Source organism: Heterodontus francisci, chromosome 18, assembly GCF_036365525.1.
Source record: "Heterodontus francisci isolate sHetFra1 chromosome 18, sHetFra1.hap1, whole genome shotgun sequence".
NCBI lineage: Eukaryota > Metazoa > Chordata > Chondrichthyes > Heterodontiformes > Heterodontidae > Heterodontus > Heterodontus francisci.
Window position 1 is genome coordinate 77,427,528 of NC_090388.1, and position 22,086 is coordinate 77,449,613.

Sequence of the window (22,086 nt, forward strand, 5' to 3'; positions counted from 1 at the left end):
TCATGGATGCAATGATGTAGGTCTTAGCCATGGAGGTCAGCAGGAGGAGGAGCTACATCACGTTTCCCGAGGGAGCTAGGAGGCTCTCAAGGAATGCCCTCCGTAGGGAATGGAACCACGTGGCTAAGGAGATCAATAACAAGAGGCTGAACTTTCAGGCTGCCCTGAAGTCAGGAATGGAGGCGTGGGACACCCGAAAATAGCAGCCGGCGTGTCAGTTTCAGAACATGGTTACCGGCGGCAGCAATGTTAACCAGGGCAGGACAGGACAGGCATCTTGCTCTCCTCCCCATTGAGGCCAATTCATGAATTTAAAAAGCACCTTAAAAGCTTGTTGGAGTTGTGGGGAGGGGGGAGTGGGGGCGTGGGGAAGGTGCAATTTTGAAGGGGGCGTCTGATGCAGATCAGCTGAAGGGAGGCAGGTACAGAGTGGGGAGCCAGTCATGGCTGCCCCAGGGAATCACGACCCCATAAGAGGGTCATCACGGCAAAGGGAAAATCAGCATTTGGTAAGAAGGTGCCTCTGGAGCTGCGCAGCTGGTGGGGTGAGTGGGAAATTACCGCTCGGGCATTGAACAGGATAGTCACGCCCCTGACATCACAGGGGCAGCAGAGTAGGGGACAAGGCTGCCAAGGGCAATTGGGCAACCACCTGTCCAAAAGGAATGCTGCAGCTGGCAATGGGGGCACAACTGTCAGACTTTGGACCCACTGGCAATGAGGGGCAACACCCTCCGCAAGAAAGGCAGAACTCCGAGCAGCAGGAGGGCAAGGGAGAGGAAAGAGAGGCAGGAAGGTAACAGAGGCTGTACCCTCACCACAGGATCTACTACCAGAGACGGAGCTACCTGCAGATGACTGACTCTCCAGGCAGATGGTCACAGAGATCGGTGTCCTCGTCACCGAAGACCTCGCACCTCTGGTCGTCATGCCCTGTTAGTATCCGTCAAAGTCACCGGGCCTTGAACATCTTCGCTTCTGGCTCCTTCCAAGGATCAGCTGCGGACTTTAGTGGCATCTCACAAATGGCTGCACCCCACTGCATCTTCCAGGTCACTGATTCCCTCCCTGCCGGAGCTGGACAGAACATTCATTTCACAACAGACATGAACTAAAAAGGGACAGATGGCTTTGGTTTGCGCCACCATCGCTAAAGCCCTGCACCTGGGTATTCCATCAATTGCACCCATGTCATCATCAAGGCACCCAGCGACTGCCCACTCAGATTCATCAAGAGGAAGGGTTTCCACTCCCTCAACATCCAACTGGCCAAGAGAGTTTCCTTCATGTTGTCACTCGCTTTCCTGGCAGCTGCCATGACTCCTGCGTCCTTCGCCAGTCCAGGCAGCCCAAAGTGTGTGGATAAATGCTAGGAGACAAGGGATATCCCTTGAAGTTGTGTCTACTGACCCATCTATGGAAGCCCCAGACAGGGGCACAGAGGCAATACAACCAATGCCACCTGCTCATTAGGACAACCATTGTGCAGGTCATCAGTTTTCTGAAGGTGCAATTCCAGTGCCAGATCAGTCAGGCAGCCCCTCCAATACCTTCCTACAAGGGCCTCAATCATTGTGTGGTCTGCTGCACTCTCCATAACATGGCCCTCAAGAGAGGTGTGGACCTTGAGGACAGTGAGACCCTAGAAACAGACAGCTCATTGAGGGAGGAGCAGGAGCAGGAGGTGAGGGAGGAGTAAGACGACGAAGCAGAGGGAGATGACACTGAACAGAAAGGTGCCCCTGTACACAGCGAGATGTCTCCTCCTGCCACCCTCTGGGAAGAGGACCTCCCTCCTCTCCCTCATTCCCTCCAGCATTATATCCAGGTCAGTATTGGTGAAGTGAGGGGCAGCCCTGCCCGGGGTGCCAGGCCTCCTGCTCTCCTGTGACATCTCACTTCCCTCTGGTGCTGTGGAAGGCTTTGACACAATCAGCAGATTTCTCCCTCAGGACAATCAGCAACGTCAGTGATGGTGGCCATGGGGAGTCTAAATCAGACTCACACTTCATCTAACCCACATCCATTCTTACCCCCACTGGCTCTAATTGGACAGAAATCCCGACTCCATATTAATTAAGGGTTTATCCCCATGAAAATCAGAACTTTAATTAATTTCCCCACCAGAGGCGGTTTTCTGACCAGAAAGCAAATCCGATTCCTGTTTCCAGGCTCCATGGTGATAATTCAGCCCAAGGAGTTTGGTCCCAAGGACCTAGCAACAGTTTTGCAAGAAGTTTAATGACCTCACAAGGGTGATCAATGTCAGTGAATGCATCTTCAAAAGCCATCTCCTCGCCAGTACACCACCAACCTCTTACTCTGCTCAATGCACCAAACCTCACCCATCAGCAGTCCCTAGCACTCAAAACTCATAACATTCAGATACTTCACCTCACCCTCATGGACTTCCCAAAGGTGACAGTCTCACACCCACCACTTCCTCCACATATCTCCAGTTATTCAGTTATGACAGGATCAACCAAAAACAGTGCAACACAATGACTAGCATTCTCATTCTTCCCCTTCTATTGCAGGACAAGGTGGCACACAATAGAAGGGAGCAGAGCAGAACTGACAGGGGCAGGCATGCCTTCATCCCCAGCCTGATGAAGCAGATGGTTCTGTGCATCATGGGGCTGGTTGCAACAGAGTCTGTAGCATCCAGCATTGCCAAGAGCATTCAGGATGAATGCCTCAAGCCCCTTCTCAGCTCCTACCTCACCCTCATCCTGCTATATGGCGTGACGTTCAAGCAACAGATGGTGTGACCATGGACCTCTTGCTTTCCACACCACTTCTGATTTTGTGCTTTCAGATACCCAAGAACTGCTGTCTGCCCAGCTACAGCAGCTCCAGGAGGCAGAGAGCAGTAGCACATATCTAATGAAGAAGCACCATCACTTGACCTGATACTTGCAGCCACCAGCTCAGATACTAGCACTGCACAAACTTTAGAGGCTAGAGTAGAGGCGGGATAGGCAGGAGTAGGCTGCAGCCAGGTCAGGAGGAAAGGATAGCTCGTGTACCAGCTCACTGGAGAGTGAGGTTGCAGACGAGTTCTGCTGCAGGGGACACTATTGAGGACTTCAATGGGGTGGAATACAGGAGAATTCTTGAGGGTGCTTGGTGCATTTGCAGGCCTGCCAGAAAACCTCCTGTCGCTGGTAAGGAGGACAGAGGTCATCATGAGGAGTTTGGAGCCCATCCTTTCTAGTGTGGAACCTTTCCAGCATAGCAGTCTTAGCCAACACCATGACAGCACTAGCAGACCCAGCCATGATGGAGCGTCTGGTGGCCACTGTCTCAGCTTACACTGCAGCACAGGTGGAAGCTACTCAATGTCTCAGTGCTGCAGTGGAAGTTCACACTGCGTTCATGAGATTCATTCTTGCTGCTACGCAGGCTCAGACTGCTGTCAACATAGCTGCAGATCTCAGTGCTCAACAGGGCATGCAGGCTTTTGTGGCTGTCCAGCAATCTGCGCTCCATCAGATTACTAGGATTGATGAGGTGCCGCCTGAGGGAGTGGCAGTGGTTCTGTGGAGCAGTGACCTACTGTCCTCTCTCAGGAGGACAGCATTCGTCTTCCTCCCACTGACACTCTACCAGTGACCTTGCTGATACCTCTCAGCCAGCCAGCCCAGACTGCTGTTTCCTATGCTGATATGGTGCTGTCTGAAATCACACCCTCAAGGCTGAGATTTGCTCGAGAGTGTCCTTTGAGGCCATTTGTGGTCTCCCCGAATAAAAGTCAGCAGCCTTCCACCAGCCATGCTGCAGCTATTGGGGTAGCCCTGCATAGGAGCACTAGAACAGACAAAGGCACCCACAAGACAGACATTAAGTATAAATGCACAAGACTGAGTAGTTCATTTCAATTTAAGTGGATATGTTGTTGTATAAAGATGTTATGATAAGGTGGCTTTTATTGCAGGATCTTGGACTCTCTGATAGGGACTCCCACTTGGATGGTAATGTGGGGAATAGTGGAGCCATGGTAGTAAAGAGAAATTCTCCTCTGGGAAGTGGAGTCTACGCAGCTGCTTTTGGACAGCCCATTCTCCATGCCTTCTCCTCCTCTTCCCCCGAGGTGGCCTCCGGATGCCTGGTGGCAATGGCTATGCCCTCACGATGGCAATGTTATGGAGCACACAGCAGAGCACCACAAACTTGGAGATATAGTCTGGCATGTACTGTCAGCATGCCCCGAGCTGTCCCATCAGCGGAAGTTTTGCTTTGGCACGCTGATGATCTGCTCCACAATGTCCCTGGTGGCTACTTGGCTTTCATTCTATGCCCATTGGCCTCAAGGTCAGATAGTAGAGGGGAGCATCAGCCAGGTATAGAGGGATTTCCCTCATTACCAAGCAGCCACCCTCTGGTTCTTCGTGGAGGTCCAAACACAGCAAGAATGGCAGATTGCCTCAGGATGAAGGCATCGTGTCTACTGCCAGGACAGCAGGCATTATGGCCTGTGCATGGTCACACACCAAGCGCACATTGATGGAATGGTAGTCTTTGCAGTTGCTGTACCTCTCCCTGTTGAGATGGGGAGCCGCAGAGCCATGTGCATGCAGCCAATGACTCCCATTGGGAATCCCGCTATCCCATCAAATCCATGTGCACTCTATATTGCTGCTCTCTACTTAGAGAGAACACTATGTAATCACCTCTCTTGGCAAATATGTGCTGGATTTTGTGTGGCCCCATTAGGCAGGATCGGAGGCGGGGCACATGAAGTATCATGACGGGTGGTGGGGAGGGGGGGAGGGGGGGGTGGCAGCGGGGCAGAGGGCCCATTACCTCCCCATCACCAAGCAATCTTCCTGGGGGCAGGATAGGCCAATGACAGCCTTTCTGCCTAGAGGCCAATTGAGGCCCTTTAGTGGCCTATTAATGGCCAATTAAGGGCCTCTACCCACCGAAGGCTGGTATCTTACCAGTCAGAGGCCGGGGCAGCAACCTCCCTACAGGATTGGGGGGGTCCCTCCTCCATGGGAAATTTGTGGCCCAAGGATGGCACACACTGGGAACCAATTCACCCCCTGGGATCCCCTCCCCTGGACTGCACAACCACCCCTTAAACCCCCTTACCAGGGCCTTCCGGACTGGCCCCAGTGACCCCTCCTCACATATCTCTTCTCCAGGGTTCCAGTGCTGGGCTTGGGTTTGAGGCCTCTGCAGTACTGACAGTGGCCACCACTCCTGGTGGCGTTGCCAATACTGCTGAGCTGCTGGCCCTCTGATTGACTGGCAGCTCGTGGAGAGGGGGTGCCTGTCTTTAAAGGGACGGGGATCCCACCTCTTGAACTTTGAATTAAAAAGACCTAAGAATCGCTCTGGGGGGTGGGGCAGGGCGTGAAAAGGCAGAGAAGGGGTTGCCCCAGCCTTGTCAGCCCGGCACTGGGAGCCCTGCCTCTCGCACAAAATCCAGCCCATGGTCGCTGTCACCTCCTGGATGCAGGAATAGATGATGTACAGGGAAACGTTGAATATGTCATCCTCTCCCATCTGGAGTGATCTGGTGCAGCAGAAATTTAATGCAACTGTGGCCTTTACAGCCACTGGCAGTGCTGCCCTTGCCCTGGTGTGAAGCTCCAGGTCGTGTTAAAGGAGCTGGCACAGTTCAGTGTTGTTGAATCTGAGCCGATGTAGGCATTGCTGTTGAGTGAGGTGGAGTTATGGGAAGTGCTTTCTGAAAAACCTTGGGGGTTAGGGCCTCCTGTTGAAAGCCTTCCTCCTCCCTCTTTGCAGAGCTTCCCCTCTCTGCAGCCTCTGCTCCATTTCTTAATCACATTGCAAACACAGAGGTACTTTAACGACAGCCCCCATACTTAGATTTCGGTAATCAAATACTCTGCCCTCCCTGATTTGATGCACCATCTCAGCAACAGGCCACAGTACTTCCACAAACTTCTCACAGCAGGAGTATAGGGCGGCACAGTGGCGCAGTGGTTAGCACTGCAGCCTCACAGCTCCAGGGACCCGGGTTCGATTCCGGGTACTGCCTGTGTGGAGTTTGCAAGTTCTCCCTGTGTCTGCGTGGGTTTTCTCCGGGTGCTCCGGTTTCCTCCCACAAGCCAAAAGACTTGCAGGTTGGTAGGTAAATTGGCCATTATAAATTGTCACTAGTATAGGTAGGTGGTAGGGAAATATAGGGACAGGTGGGGATGTTTGGTAGGAATATGGGATTAGTGTAGGATTAGTATAAATGGGTGGTTGATGGTCGGCACAGACTCGGTGGGCCGAAGGGCCTGTTTCAGTGCTGTATCTCTAATCTAATCTAATCTAAGTCAAAGTACTCAGATACTGAAGCAGTCAATGGAAACATTCGGGTTTGGGCTGATAAGTGGCAAGTAACAATCATGCCACACAAGTGCCAGGCAATGACCATCTCAAACAAGAGAGAACCTAGCCACGTCCCCATGACATTGCTGAATCCCCCACTATCAAAGTCCTGGGGGTTACCATTGACCAGAAACTTAACAAGACCAGCCATACAAAAACTGCGGCTACAATAGAATGTCAGAGACTGGTTATTTTGTGGCACGGAACTGATCTCCCAAAGGCTGTCCACCATCTACAAGGCACAAGTCAGGCATGTGATGGAATACTCTCCACTTGCCTGGATGGTTACAGCTTCAACAAGACTCAGGAAGCTCGACACCATCCAAGACAATGCAGCCCACTTAATTGTCACCCCATCCACTACCTTAAACATTCACTCCCTCCACCACCGGCACACAGTGGCAGCAGTGTGTACCATTTACAAGATGCACTGCAGCAACTCACCAAGCCTCCTTCAATGGCACCTTGAAAACCCGCAACCTCTACCACCTAGAACGACAAGGGCAACAGAAGCATGGGAGCACTACCACCTGCAAGGTCCCCTCTAAGTCACACACCATCCTGACTTGGAAATATATCACCGTTCCTTCATCGTCATTGGGTCAAAATCCTGGAACTCCCTTCCCATCAGCATTGAGTGTACCTGCTGCATATGGACTATAGTGGTTCATAGGGGAGGTGGTGGCATAGTGATATTGTCACTGGACTAGTAACCTAGAGACCCAGGGTATTGCTTGGGACGTGGGTTTGAATTCCACCATGTCAGAAGGTGGAATTTGAGTTCAATTAATAAAAATCTGGAATTAAAAACTAGTCTAATGATGGTCATTAAATTGTTGTAAAAACCCATCTAGTTCCCTATTGTCCTTTAGGGAAGGAAATCCATACCTGTTTTGGCCTACATGTGATTCCAGACCCACAGCTATGTGGTTGACTCTTAAATGCCCTCCAAAATGGCCTAGCAAGCCACTCAGTTGTATCAAACTGCTACAAAGTCAATAAGGAATGAATTAACAGTACTGTAGATGTACTTACCCCACATGGACTGCAGTGGTTCAAGAAGGTGGCTTAGCACCACCTCCTCAAGAGCAATTAGGGATTAAATGCTGGCCTTGCCAGCGATATTCACATCAAGAAAAACTTTTTTTTTTTAAACTTTACCTGCAAGTTGGATGCCTGTCCTTTTAAACAGTGCTAGTGGGGCCCCAACAACCCCACTGCCTTGTGGGCGTCTCGGGAGAGACCAAGGCTAAGGGAGTAAACCCTAACAGAAAATCCGGAGCGGAACCCCGTAGGCGGTCATGTGTCACCTTTGGCATGTTTCCGGCAGTTCCTGCAGCCATACTGGTGCCAAACGTTGTGTCCTGCACTCCTTTGGACCCCACCAGAAAGGCCGAGAGGGGGGTTTTGACGACTGGGCAACTCTCAACCTCCATAAATTTGCCCAGGCATGCGCCATGGAGAGGTCACTCCATAGTTGCCTCACAGCGACTGAAACAACACGGAAGGCAGCAGTTACGGGTTATAAGTCCAGATAAATTGGCGTAGAAACTGGGCGCCACGGGTTGCCTTTGCCGGTGGGAGAGGTCATTGCACCTCACTGGACAGCTACCGCCCGCCTCAAACCGGGCAGCCCCCGGTCAATAAGGTTCTGTCCCGCCACAGTCTGCCTGCTTCAATGGGTGCTTGGAGCTCAGGGTCATTGCCCGAAAGGTGGACTGATACACCGCACCAAACAACATGAAAAAAGGAAAGAAGGTACCAGCCCTTCGCTTTGCAAGCTGGAACGTCAGAACTATGTGTCCTGGCCTGTCGGAAGACCTTACACAAATCAACGATTCTCGGAAGACCGCCATCATTAACAACGAGCTCAGTAGACTCAATGTGGACATTGCAGCACTTCAGGAGACTCGCCTCCCCGCGAGTGGCTCTCTAGCAGAGCAAGACTACACCTTCTTCTGGCAGGGCAGGGATCCTGAAGAACCAAGACAGCATGGAGTGGGCTTCGCCATCAGAAACTCCTTGCTCAGCATGATAGAGCCTCCCTCAAATGGCTCGGAACGCATACTGTCCATCCGACTGCTCACCACCTCTGGTCCAGTACATCTACTCAGCATCTATGCTCCAACACTCTGTTCCGCACCTGAAGCTAAAGACCAGTTCTATGAACAACTCCATAACATCATTAGCAGCATCCCCAACACCGAACACCTATTCCTGCTGGGGGACTTTAATGCCAGGGTTGGGGCCGACCATGACTCATGGCCCTCCTGCCTTGGGCGCTATGGCGTTGGAAGGATGAATGAGAACGGGCAGAGACTGCTTGAGTTGTGTACCTATCATAACCTCTGCATCACCAACTCGTTCTTTCACACTAAACCCTGTCACCAGGTTTCATGGAGGCACCCAAGATCACGTCGTTGGCACCAGCTAGACCTCATTGTCACAAGGCGAGCCGCCTTAAACAGTGTTCAAATCACACGCAGCTTCCACAGTGCGGACTGCGACACCGACCACTCCCTGGTGTGCAGCAAGGTTAGACTCAGACCAAAGAAGTTGCATCATTCCAAGCAGAAGGGCCACCCGCGAATCAACACGAGCAGAATTTCTCACCCACAGCTGTTACAAAAATTTCTAAATTCACTTGTAACAGCCCTTCAAAACACTCCCACAGGGGATGCTGAGACCAAGTGGGCCCACATCAGAGACGCCATCTATGAGTCAGCTTTGACCACCTACGGCAAAAGTGCGAAGAGAAATGCAGACTGGTTTCAATCTCATAATGAAGAGCTGGAACCTGTCATAGCCGCTAAGCGCATTGCACTTTTGAACTACAAGAAAGCCCCCAGCGATTTAACATCCGCAGCACTTAAAGCAGCCAGAAGTACTGCACAAAGAACAGCTAGGCGTTGCGCAAACGACTACTGGCAACACCTATGCAGTCATATTCAGCTGGCCTCAGACACCGGAAACATCAGAGGAATGTATGATGGCATGAAGAGAGCTCTTGGGCCAACCATCAAGAAGATCACCCCCCTCAAATCTAAATCGGGGGACATAATCACTGACCAACGCAAACAGATGGACCGCTGGGTTGAGCACTACCTAGAACTGTACTCCAGGGAGAATGCTGTCACTGAGACTGCCCTCAATGCAGCCCAGCCTCTACCAGTCATGGATGAGCTGGACATACAGCCAACCAAATCGGAACTCAGTGATGCCATTGATTCCCTAGCCAGCGGAAAAGCCCCTGGGAAGGACAGCATTACCCCTGAAATAATCAAGAGTGCCAAGCCTGCTATACTCTCAGCACTACATGAACTGCTATGCCTGTGCTGGGACGAGGGAGCAGTACCCCAGGACATGCGCGATGCCAACATCATCACCCTCTATAAAAACAAAGGTGACCGCGGTGACTGCAACAACTACCGTGGAATCTCCCTGCTCAGCATAGTGGGGAAAGTCTTTGCTCGAGTCGCTCTGAACAGGCTCCAGAAGCTGGCCGAGCGCGTCTACCCTGAGGCACAGTGTGGCTTTCGTGCAGAGAGATCGACTATTGACATGCTGTTCTCCCTTCGTCAGATACAGGAGAAATGCCGTGAACAACAGATGCCCCTCTACATTGCTTTCATTGATCTCACCAAAGCCTTTGACCTCGTCAGCAGACGTGGTCTCTTCAGACTACTAGAAAAGATCGGATGTCCACCAAAGCTACTAAGTATCATCACCTCATTCCATGACAATATGAAAGGCACAATTCAACATGGTGGCTCCTCATCAGAGCCCTTTCCTATCCTGAGTGGTGTGAAACAGGGCTGTGTTCTCGCACCCACACTTTTTGGGATTTTCTTCTCCCTGCTGCTTTCACATGCGTTCAAATCCTCTGAAGAAGGAATTTTCCTCCACACAAGATCAGGGGGCAGGTTGTTCAACCTTGCCCGTCTAAGAGCGAAGTCCAAAGTACGGAAAGTCCTCATCAGAGAACTCCTCTTTGCTGACGATGCTGCTTTAACATCTCACACTGAAGAATGCCTGCAGAGTCTCATCGACAGGTTTGCGTCTGCCTGCAATGAATTTGGCCTAACCATCAGCCTCAAGAAAACGAACATCATGGGGCAGGATGTCAGAAATGCTCCATCCATCAATATTGGCGACCACGCTCTGGAAGTGGTTCAAGAGTTCACCTACCTAGGCTCAACTATCACCAGTAACCTGTCTCTAGATGCAGAAATCAACAAGCGCATGGGTAAGGCTTCCACTGCTATGTTCAGACTGGCCAAGAGAGTGTGGGAAAATGGCGCACTGACACGGAACACAAAAGTCCGAGTGTATCAGGCCTGTGTCCTCAGTACCTTGCTCTACGGCAGCGAGGCCTGGACAACGTATGCCAGCCAAGAGCGACGTCTCAATTCATTCCATCTTCGCTGCCTTCGGAGAATACTTGGCATCAGGTGGCAGGACTATATCTCCAACACAGAAGTCCTTGAAGCGGCCAACATCCCCAGCTTATACACACTACTGAGTCAGCGGCGCTTGAGATGGCTTGGCCATGTGAGCCGCATGGAAGATGGCAGGATCCCCAAAGACACATTGTACAGCGAGCTCGCCACTGGTATCAGACCCACCGGCCGTCCATGTCTCCGTTATAAAGACGTCTGCAAACGCGACATGAAATCGTGTGACATTGATCACAAGTCGTGGGAGTCAGTTGCCAGCATTCGCCAGAGCTGGCGGGCAGCCATAAAGACAGGGCTAAATTGTGGCGAGTCGAAGAGACTTAGTAGTTGGCAGGAAAAAAGACAGAGGCGCAAGGGGAGAGCCAACTGTGCAACAGCCCCAACAAACAAATTTCTCTGCAGCACCTGTGGAAGAGCCTGTCACTCCAGAATTGGCCTTTATAGCCACTCCAGGCGCTGCTTCACAAACCACTGACCACCTCCAGGCGCGTATCCATTGTCTCTCGAGATAAGGAGGCCCAAAAGAGCAAAGAGTGGAGGGTTCCTTGTGCAGCTGAATGCATGTTAGCCAACTTTGATTAGCACAGGTGTCCACTGGACCTGCACAGACCAAGTCTGAACGATGTGTGTCAAATCAACTGCAGCAGCTGATTGATGTCACTATCGAACCTCTTCTCATGCTACTGGTGCCCAGCATGGGGCGCTCTGTGCTATATGACATCTTATGCCTTTGGGCCTTCCATCGTGTCAGCACCAGCAGTGCAACAGAGCCCAATTTCATAGCCATTGAGCTGGGATAGGAGCAGGTGATGGTGTTCTTGGAGAAGGTAAAAGTGGTGAAAGGTAATAGGGGAAAACTACAGAGTGTTGTGAGGTTGTGGCTAGAGCAGGGGAGGGACTGGGTATGCTGTTGCGGAACAGTAAGCAGAAAGGAATTAAAAAAAAGAGTGAAGCAGTAAATAGATAGCCTAAATTTTAAAAGATAAAGGAATCCTTGCATCTACAGTTAGAGGTAAGAATGGAAGGGGCAGATAGTGATTTATGATTGAGGAAAGGGGTTTAAGAGTGTGTATACCCTCTTGGATAACCCTGGGGCTGTCAAAGTATTTGGCTGCAGAGACTGAAAGAAGGAAATCCAGTCCTGTGTTCAAAACTGCGGCCTTCAGATTTCCAAGCATGGAGGTGAGTAAGTATTGTGCCAGAGAAACAGCTGTTGGACAGTTTGTTCAAGAAAGCTCACTTCTCAAGGGCAACTGTGGATGGGCAGTGACAGCATTATGCCAAGAATGAATATAAATAAAGTAGCTGTATGATTAGTTTCCCTCAGCTCAAGCCAGTAATTTCATTGGTTTGATCCATGTTGTCCTTTAATTTGTTCATCCTGAGAGAATCAGCAAGGCAAGGGAATGCAGTGAGATGGAGAAGTGAATTCTATATCCTCCTGGCACTGTGCTTTCTACTGCATCAGATAAACAGATTTTAATGAATCTCTTGAGAGCACCCAACTCCAACATGAGGACAATGAACAGGAAACCAGCCACAGCAACTGGAAAAACATCAACCAGCATTTAAATCCTATACCACAAGACGGCATGACACACATACCAGGGAGAACAATATAAACTGGAGCTACATAAATAGCGACACAGAGTATAAAAGGAAGGAAGTTACGCTTAACCTTTATAAATCATTGGTTAGGCCTCAGCTGGGGTATTGTGTCCAATTCTAGGCACCACACTGTCGGAAAGATGTCACAGCCTAGGAAAAGATGCAAAAACGGTACCAAAGTTGAGGAATTTCAGCTGTGTGGAGAGACTGGAGAAGCCCCCAACACCTCGTCCCCTTCCCATAGCACCTTCCCGTACAATCACAGGAGGTGTAATACCTGGCCTTTGACCTCCTCTCTCATCATCCAAGGCCCCAAACACTCCTTCCAGGTGAAGCAGCGATTTACTTGTACTTTGTTCAATTTAGTATACGGTATTCACCGCTCACAACGCGGTCGCCTCTACACTGGGGAGACCAAACGCAGACTGGGTGACCGCTTTTTGTTTTTTTAAATTCATTCATGGGATGTGGGCGTCACTGGCCAGGCCAACATTTATTGCCCATCCCTAATTGCCCTTGAGAAGGTGGTGGTGAGCTGCCTTCTTGAACCGCTGCAGTCCATTTGGGGTAGGTAGACCCACAGTGCTGTTAGGAAGGGAGTTCCAGGATTTTGACACGACAGTGAAGGAACAGCGATATAGTTCCAAGTCAGGATGGTGTGTGACTTGGAGGGGACCTTGCAAGTGGTGGTGTTCCCATGCATTTGCTGCACTTGTCCTTCTAGTTGGCAGAGGTCGCAGAGTTGGAAGGTGCTGTTTAAGGAGCCTTGGCGCATTGCTGCAGTGCATCTTGTAGATGGTACACACTGCTGCCACTGTGCGTTGGTGGTGGAGGGAGTGAATGTTAGTAGATGGGATGCCAATCAAGCAGGCTGCTTTGTCTTGGATGGTGTCGAGCTTCTTGAGTGTTGTTGGAGCTGCACCCATCCAGGCAAGTGGAGAGTATCCCATCACACTCCTGCCTTGTGCCTTGCAGATGATGGACAGGCTTTGGGGAGTCAGGAGGTGAGTTACTCGCCACAGGATTCCTAGCCTCTGACCTGCTTTTGTAGCCACGGTATTTATATGGCTATTCCAATTCAGTTTCTGGTCAATGGTAGCCCCTAGGATGTTGATAGTGGAGGATTCAGCGATGGTAATGCCATTGAATGTCAAGGGGGGGATGGTTAGATTCTTTCTTGTTGGAGATGGTCATTGCCTGGTACTTATGTGGCACGAATGTTACTTGCCACTTATCAGCCCAAGCCTGGATATTGTCCAGGTCTTGATGCATTTCTACACGGACAGCTTCAGTATTTGAGGAGTCACGAATGGTGCTGAACATTGTGCAATCATCAGCGAGCATCCCCACTTCTGACCTTATGATTGAAGGAAGGTCATTGATGAAGCAGCTGAAGATGGTTGGGCCTAGAACACTACCCTGAGGAACTCCTGCAGTGATGTCCTTGAACTCAGATAATTGACCAACAACCACAACCATCTTCCTTTGCGCTAGGTACGACTCCAACCAGCAGAGCATTTTCCCCGATTCCCATTGACCTCAGTTTTGCTAGGGCCCCTTGATGCCAAACTCGGTCAAATGCTGCCTTGATGTTAAGGGCAGTCACTCTTACCTCACCTCTTGAGTTCAGCTCTTCTGTCCATGTTTGAACCAGGCTGTAATGAGGTCAGGAGCTGAGTGGCCCTGGCAGAAGCCAAACTGAGCGTCACTGAGCAGGTTATTGCTAAGCAAGTGCCGCTTGATGGCACTGTTGATGACACCTTTATCACTTTACTGATAATTGAGAATAGGCTGAAGGGGCAGTAATTGGCTGGGTTGGACTTGTCCTGCTGTTTGTGTACAGGACATACATGGGCAATTTTTCACATTGCAGGGTAGATGCCAGTGTTGTAGCTGTACTGCAACAGCTTGGCTACGGGCGTGGCAAGCTCTGGAGCACAGGTCCTCAATACTATTGCCGGAATATTGTCAGGGCCCATAGCCTTTGCAGTATCCAGTGTCTTCAGTCGTTTCTTGATATCACGTGGAGTAAATCAAATTGGCTGAAGTCTGGCATCTGTGATGCTGGGGACTTCAGGAGGAGGCAGAGATGGATCATCAACCCAGCACTTCTGGTTGAAGATTGTTGCAAATGCTTCAGCCTTATCTTTCACACTGATGTGCTGGGCTCCCCCATCATTGAGGATGGGGATATTTGTGGAGGCATCTCCTCCAGTTAGTTGTTTAATTGTCCACCACCATTCACAACTGGACGTGGCAGGACTGCAGAGCTTAGATCTGATGCATTGGTTATGCGATCGTTTAGCTCTGTCTATCACATGCTGCTTACGCAGTTTGGCATGCAGATAGTCCTGTTTTGTAGCTTCACCAGGTTGACACCTCATTTTGAGGTATGCCTGATGCTGCTCCTGGCATGCCCTCCTGCACTCTTCATTGAACCAGGGTTGGTCTCCTGGCTTGATGGCTCTGTGGAACACCTACACTCAGTCTGAAAGCATGACCCCGAGCTTCTGGTTGCTTGCCACTTCAACACACTCCCCTGCTCTCATGCCCACATTTCTGACCTTGGCCTACTGTGGTATTCCAGTGAACATGAACGCAAACTCGAGGAGCAGCACCTGATCTTTCGATTAGGCAGTCTACAGCCTTGTGGATTCAAGCTGGAGTTCAACAATTTCAGAGCATGACTGGCCTTTTTTTTTTTTTTTAAATATATTTATTTTTTTATTATTTTGTTATTGTTTTATTTTTAACCATGTACCCGTTTTTCATGTGGACAGAGCTGCTCATTATTCTGCCATTAACACTCTCTCTGGACTAATGCTTTGTCTTTCACCACAAGCATTAAAACGCTCTTTGCCTTTGTCCCAGGACAGCTTTGTTATTTAACCTCTCCTGCCCCATCTTCCCCTTTGTTCTCACCCCCACCCCCCTCCCCTTCACTTGTTTAAAACCTAATTCTTTTCTAACCTTTGCCAGTTCTGATGAAAGGTCACAGACCTGAAATGTTAATGCTGCTTCTCTCACCACAGATGCTGCCTGACCTACTGACTATTTCCAGCCCTTTCTGTTTTTATTACTGGAGAAGCTGGGGTTGTTCTCCTGAAAGCACAGCAGGTAAGGGGAGACTTAATAGAGGCCTTCAAAATTATGAGGGTAAATAAGGAGAAACTGGTTCCACCACCAGATGGGTTGAGAACCAGAGGACACAGATTTAAGGCAGTTGGCAAAAGAACCAAAGAGGAGACACGGAGAATTTTTTTTTCTTTTTTTACAGCAAGTTATGATGATCTGGAATGCACTGTATGAAAGGGTGTTGTAGCAGATTCAATGATGACTTTCAAAAGGTAATTGGATATACATACTTGAAAAGGAAACTTTTTTTTTTTTTTTAGGGCTTTCAGGAGTGGGGTTAATTGAATAGCTCTTTCAAAAGAGCCAGCACAGGCACGATGGGCCAAATGTCCTCCTTCTGTACTGTATCATTGTATGATTTTATAATAGGGTCCAATTATGTAAATAGTTGTTCAAACATGGACTTAGTTATTAGAAGTCAAAGACAATATATCGTCTTAACAATCTGCTATATCCCATTTTATTTTATTTTAATCTTCATTCAGAAAGCTGACAACATGCATATATTACATGGAATTATATAGAAATTACAACACGGAAACAGGCTGTTCGGTTCAACCAGTCCGTGTCAATGTTTGTCCCCTGCATGAGCAGTAGTCCTAATCTCATGCTCCAACCCTGTTCCCATATCACATTATCATCTTTCCTTCAATCGCAGGAGGTGTAATACCTGCCCATTTACCTCCTCTCTCCTCACTATCCCAGGCCCCAAACACTCCTTTCAGGTGAAGCAGCGATTTACTTGTACTTCTTTCAATGTAGTATACTGTATTCGCTGCTCACAGTGTGGTCTCCTCTACATTGGGGAGACCAAGCGCAGACTGGGTGACCGCTTTGCGGAACATCTCCGCTCAGTCCGCAAGCAGGACCCTGAGCTTCCGGTTGCTTGCCATTTCAACACTCCCCCCTGCTCTCATGCTCACATCTCTGTCCTGGGATTGCTGCAGTGTTCCAGTGAACATCAACGCAAGCTCGAGGAACAGCATCTCATCTACCGATTAGGCACACTACAGCCTGCCGGACTGAACATTGAGTTCAATAATTTCAGAGCATGACAGCCCCCCACTTTACTTTCATTTTTAGTCATTTTTAGTTATTTTTTCTTCCCTTTTTTTTGCATTCCTTTTTACATTTTTTACAATCTTTTTTTGCATTTATTTCATTTCATCTTAGTTTGTTCAGTTTGCTTACCCACTGTTTTTTTCAGGTTGTTTTTCTTCAGGTTTGCACTTGCTGATGTTCAATATTCAGTATATTAACACCTAATCTGTACTAATGCTTTGTCTTTCAACACACCATTAACATATTGTTTGCCTTTGCTCCGTGACCTTTTGGTCAGCTATGTGGCCTGGTCCAATCTGCACCTTCTCCTTTGTTATCTCTTGCCCAACCCCCCACCTCACTTGTTTATAATCTGTGACTTTTCTAATATTTGTCAGTTCCGAAGAAGGGTCACTGACCCGAAACGTTAACTCTGCTTCTCTTTCCACAGATGCTGCCAGACCTGCTGAGTGAATCCAGCATTTTTTGTTTTTGTATCATCTTTCCTTTAACTGCTTATCTAACCTTTTCTTAAATGTTGACATATTATCTGCTTCAATCACTAACTCTGGTACTGCATTCCACAGCATCACAATCCTGGGTTGAAAGCTTGCCTGTACAGTATATAATCTTGCGGGTTTGAGTTGATGGCATTTGTAGGGTAGGTGTTGTTATTTGTGGTCCCATCCTGACTTCCCTTGAGGACAGCCTTGGTGTGTGTGGGATGTGTCCTGGGTCTGCCAAGAAACAGCAGTGGATCACCCAATACCCTCTGAGCTGCAGGCAATGTTTGTATCAGCCTTGAGTTAGTGGGTAGCACTCTTGCCTCAGAGTCAGAAGTCAAATCCCATTCCAGAGACTTGAACACAAATTCTAGGCTGACACTCCAGTGCAGTATTGAGGGAGCAGTGCACTGTCGGAGCTGCTGTCTTTCAGATGAGACATTAAACTGAGGCCTCATCTTCCCTCTCAGGTGGGGGTAAAAGATTAAATGGCACTATTTCAAAGAAGGGCAGGGAAGTTCTTCTGATGGCCTGGCTATTCCCAACTAACACCTAAAACTATGATCTGGTGATTTATCTCATTGCTGATTGGGAGAGTTTGCTTTGTGCAAATTGGTTGCCATGTCTTTTACATTCCAACAGTAAAATACTGGGATTGGGATTATTAAAATCTAAGCCAGAATTTTGGGGTCTCCCCTTTCCCAACTCCCTCTCCTGCCCCTCCCCCATCAAAAGTCCTTCATTGGATGGAACGCCCTCTGAGATGGCCTGAAAGGTGCTAAACAAATACAAGTCTTTAATTCTTCTTTGTGCATTGCCTTCTCCGGTTACCATGTGATATTAAAAGGTATTCATGTTTCCAAAAGCAACATCGCAATAAAAAATACATTTTCCATAAAAATCTTTCTCCAGCTCCCTGCAATGCAACATTTGTACCAAATTGTACCACTGACAATAACTGCACAAATCAGCTGTGATGCACTCTGTGGTTGAATACTCCCTGTCGAGACTTACGCATGAAGGACAGTCACTTAGATGACATACCAGAGGGCCAAGCAGCACAAACCTGAGGCTCTTAAGAAGGATAGAAAGGGAGAAACAGAGTGATATAAAGGAAGAGAGGTGAGCAAGAACAGGATGTTGCTGGGTTGGCCAAGTCCGGTGTTGGGCTAGGACAAGCTTCAATGGGCTGAATGACCACTTATCACTGTGGAAATGCTCTTCTAGTTAAAGCATTTGTATCTGTTCTATCCATACCTTTTGGAATTGAAGGAGTGCAGCATTCTTCCAGGTGAATATAATTGATCAGTGCGCTTTTCCTGGATGTCATTTTGCTTCTTGGGAACTGAATCACAGATTCTTAAGTTATCACAAATGGTCAGCAGTTCAATGTTCCCAACACAAGAGGGCTCTAAAAGGAAACGAGAAGGGGGAGGTTGGTATACACAACAAATATATATTAACACTTTATTCCTGAGCTTTTTCCAAACATTTCACCATTAACTCAAATTTTATTATAGTACTTTTCAAATATTAACACCCATAGAGACTCCTTGTAAATAAACCCCCTTGGCTGGTGAGTCTAGAACCAGAGGAGACAGTCTCAGAATAAGGGGTAGGCCTTTTATGACTGAGATGAGGAATTTCTTCACTCAGAGGGTAGGGAATCTTTGGAATTCTCTACCCAAGAGGGCTGTGGAGGTTCAGTAATTGAGTATGTTCAAGACAGAGATCAATAAATTTCTAGATATTACAGATTTCAAGACATATGGGGATAGTGTGGGAAAATGATGTTGAGGTAGATGATCAGCCATTATCTAGTTGAATGGCAGAACAGGCTCGAGGGGCCGAATGGCCTATTCCTGCTCCTATTTCCTATGTTCCTAAATACTGACACATATTGCCAGGGACCCCTTGCAAATACTGACACATATTGCCAGGGACCCCTTGCAAATACTGACACATATTGCCAGGGACCCCTTGCAAATACTGACACATATTGCCAGGGACCCCTTGCAAATACTGACACACTCCTCGAGACCCCCTCTTTTTAAAAACTCATGAGATGTGGGCGACGCTGGCTAGGCCAGCATTTATTGCCCACTCCTAATTGCCCTTGAGAAGGTGGTGGTGAGCTGCCTTCATGAACCGCTGCAGTCCATGTGAGGTAGGTATACCCACAGTGCTGTTAGGAAGGGAGTTCCAGGATTTTGACCCAGCAACAGTGAAGGAACGGCGATATAGTTCCAAGTCAGGATGGTGTGTGACTTGGAGGGGAACTTGCAGGTGATGGTGTTCCCATGCATTTGCTGCCCTTGTCCTAGTTGGTAGAGGTCGCGGGTTTGGAAGGTGCTGTCTAAGGAGCTTTGGTGCATTGCTGCAGTGCACCTTGTAGATGGTACACACTGCTGCCACTGTGCGCGGTGGTGGAGGGAGTGAATGTTTGTGAATGGGATGCCAATCAAGCGGGCTGCTTTGTCCTGAATTGTGTTGAGCTTCTTGAGTGTTGTTGGAGCTGCACCCATCCAGGCAACTAGAGAGTATTCCATCACACTCCTGACTTGTGCCTTGCAGATGATGGACAGGCTTTGGGGAGTTAAGAGGTGAGTTACTCGCCGCAGGATTCCTAGCCTCTGACCTGCCCTTGTAGCCACAGTATTTATATGGCTACTCCAGTTCAGTTTCTGATCAATGGTAGCCCCGAGGATGTTGACAGTGGGGGATTCAGCGATGGTCATGCCATTGAATGTCATGGGGAGATGGTTAGGTTTTCTCTTGTTGGAGATGGTCATTGCCTGGCACGAACGTTACTTGCCACTTATCAGCCCAAGCCTGGATATTGTCCAGGTCTTGTTGCATTTCTACACGGACTGCTTCAGTATCTGAGGAGTCACGATTAGTGCTGAATATTCTACAATCATCAGCGAACATCCCCACTTCTGACCTTATGATTGAAGGAAGGTCATTGATGAAGCAGCTGAAGATGGTTGAGCCTAGGACACTACCCTGAGGAACTCCTGCAGTAATGTCCTGGAGCTCAGATGTTTGACTTCCAACAACCACAACCATCTTCCTTTATGCTAGGTTTGACTCCAACCATCGGAGATTTTTCCCTGATTCCCATTGACTCCAGTTTTGCAGGGCTCCTTGATGCCATACTTGGTCAAATTCTGCCTGATGTCAAGGGCAGTCATTCTCTCCTCACCTCGAGTTCAGCTCTTTTTTCCATGTTTGAACTAAGGCTGGAATGAGGTCAGGAGCTGGAACCCAATCTTAGCATCACTGAGCAGGTTATTGCTAAGCAAGTGCCATTTGATGACACTGTTGATGACACCTTTATCACTTTACTGATGATTGAGAGTAGACTGATGGGGCGGTAATTGGCCGGGTTGGACTTCTCCTGCTTTTTGTTTACAGGACAGACCTGGGCAATTTTCTACATTGCCAGGTAGATGCCAATGTTGCAGCTGTACTGGAACAGCTTGGCTAGGGGCGTGGCAAGTTCTGGAGCACTGGTCTTCAGTACTATTGCCGGAATATTGTCAGGGCCCATAGCCTTTGCAGTATCCACTGCCTTCAGTCGTTTCTTGATATCACGTGGAGTGCATCAAATTGGCTGAAGTCTGGCATCTGTGATGCTGGGGACTTTAGGAGGAGGCCGAGATGAATCAGCAGCCTGGCATTTCTGGCTGAAGATTGTTGCAAATGCTTCAGTCTTATCTTTCGCACTGATGTGCTGGGCTCCCCCCATCATTGAGGATGGGGATATTTGTGGAGCCACCTCCTACAGTTAGTTGTTTAATTGTCGACCACCATTCATGGCTGGATATGGCAGGACTGCAGAGTTTAGATCTGATGCATTTGTTATGGGATTGTTTAGCTCTGTCTATCACATGCTGCTTACGCAGTTTGGCACGCAAGTTGTTCTGTGTTGTAGCTTCACCAGGTTGACACCTCATTTTGAGGTATGCCTGGTGCTGCTCCTGGCAGGCCCTCCTGCACTCTTCATTGAACCAGAGTTGGTCCCCTGGTTCAATGGTAATGGTAGAGTGGGGATATGCCAGGCCATGAAGCTACAGATTGTGGTAGAGTACAATTCTGCTGCTGCTGATGGCCCACAGCGCCTCATGGATGCCCAGTTTTGCATTGCTAGATCTGTTCAAAATCTATCCCATTTAGCATGGTGGTAGTGCCACACAACATGATGGAGGGTATCCTCAATGTGAAGGCAGGACTTCGTCTCCACAAGGACTGTACGGTGGTCACTCCTACCAATACTGTCATGGACAGATGCATCTGTGGCAGGCAGATTGGTGAGGACGAAGTCAAGTATGTTTTTCCCTCTTGTTGGTTCCCTCACCACCTGCCATATACCCAGTCTAGCAGCGATGTCCTTTCAGACTCGGCCAGCTCGGTCAGTAGTGGTGCTACTGAGCCACTTTTGATGATGGATATTGAAGTCGCCCACCCAGAGTACATTCTGCGCTTTTGCCACCCTCAGTGCCTCCTCCAGGTGGTGTTCAACATGGAAGAGTACTGACTCATCAGCTGAGGGAGGGTGGTCGGTGGTAATCAGCAGGAGGTTTCCTTGCCCATGTTTGACCTAATGCCACGAGACTTCATGGGGTCTGGAGTCGATGTTGAGGATTCCAAGGGCAACTCCCTCCCAACTGTATACCACTGTGCCGCCACATACTGGTCACTTTACAAGTTTGTAGCTTCCTGGCCCTAAATGTTTGCTTTTCACCATGGACATCCAATCTCTCTACACCTCAATCCCCTCCACTTCTTCCTTTAATGGAGGCTCATCAGCCCTATCCACCTCCGCCTGGTTGAACTTATCCGCACATTGAATAACTTCTGCTTTAACTCCACTCACTTTCTCCAAATAAAAGCTGTTAATTTGGGAACCCTTATGGTGTCTGTCTTTTAGAGAGCTAAACATTCTTTGTCCACCCTCCTCAGGTCCCCGCCCTCACTGCTTTTTCTGG

At 48.8% G+C, this 22,086-nt stretch overlaps 1 protein-coding gene across 5 annotated transcripts in view; it reads right to left on the bottom strand.

The window, feature by feature from the left end:
- Nucleotides 1-22,086, bottom strand: part of svopl (SVOP-like) — a 154,002-nt gene that overhangs the window by 106,369 nt on the left and 25,547 nt on the right. For 3 of the 5 annotated variants that reach the window (XM_068051046.1, XM_068051045.1, XM_068051050.1), the window contains exon 3: nucleotides 18,353-18,506. The exons of the other annotated variants lie outside the window; for them this stretch is intronic. In XM_068051046.1, the coding sequence (XP_067907147.1) occupies nucleotides 18,353-18,425 (73 nt within the window). In that variant the 5' untranslated portion in view covers nucleotides 18,426-18,506. The remainder of the gene's footprint in view (nucleotides 1-18,352; nucleotides 18,507-22,086) is intronic. 5 annotated transcript variants of the gene reach the window in all.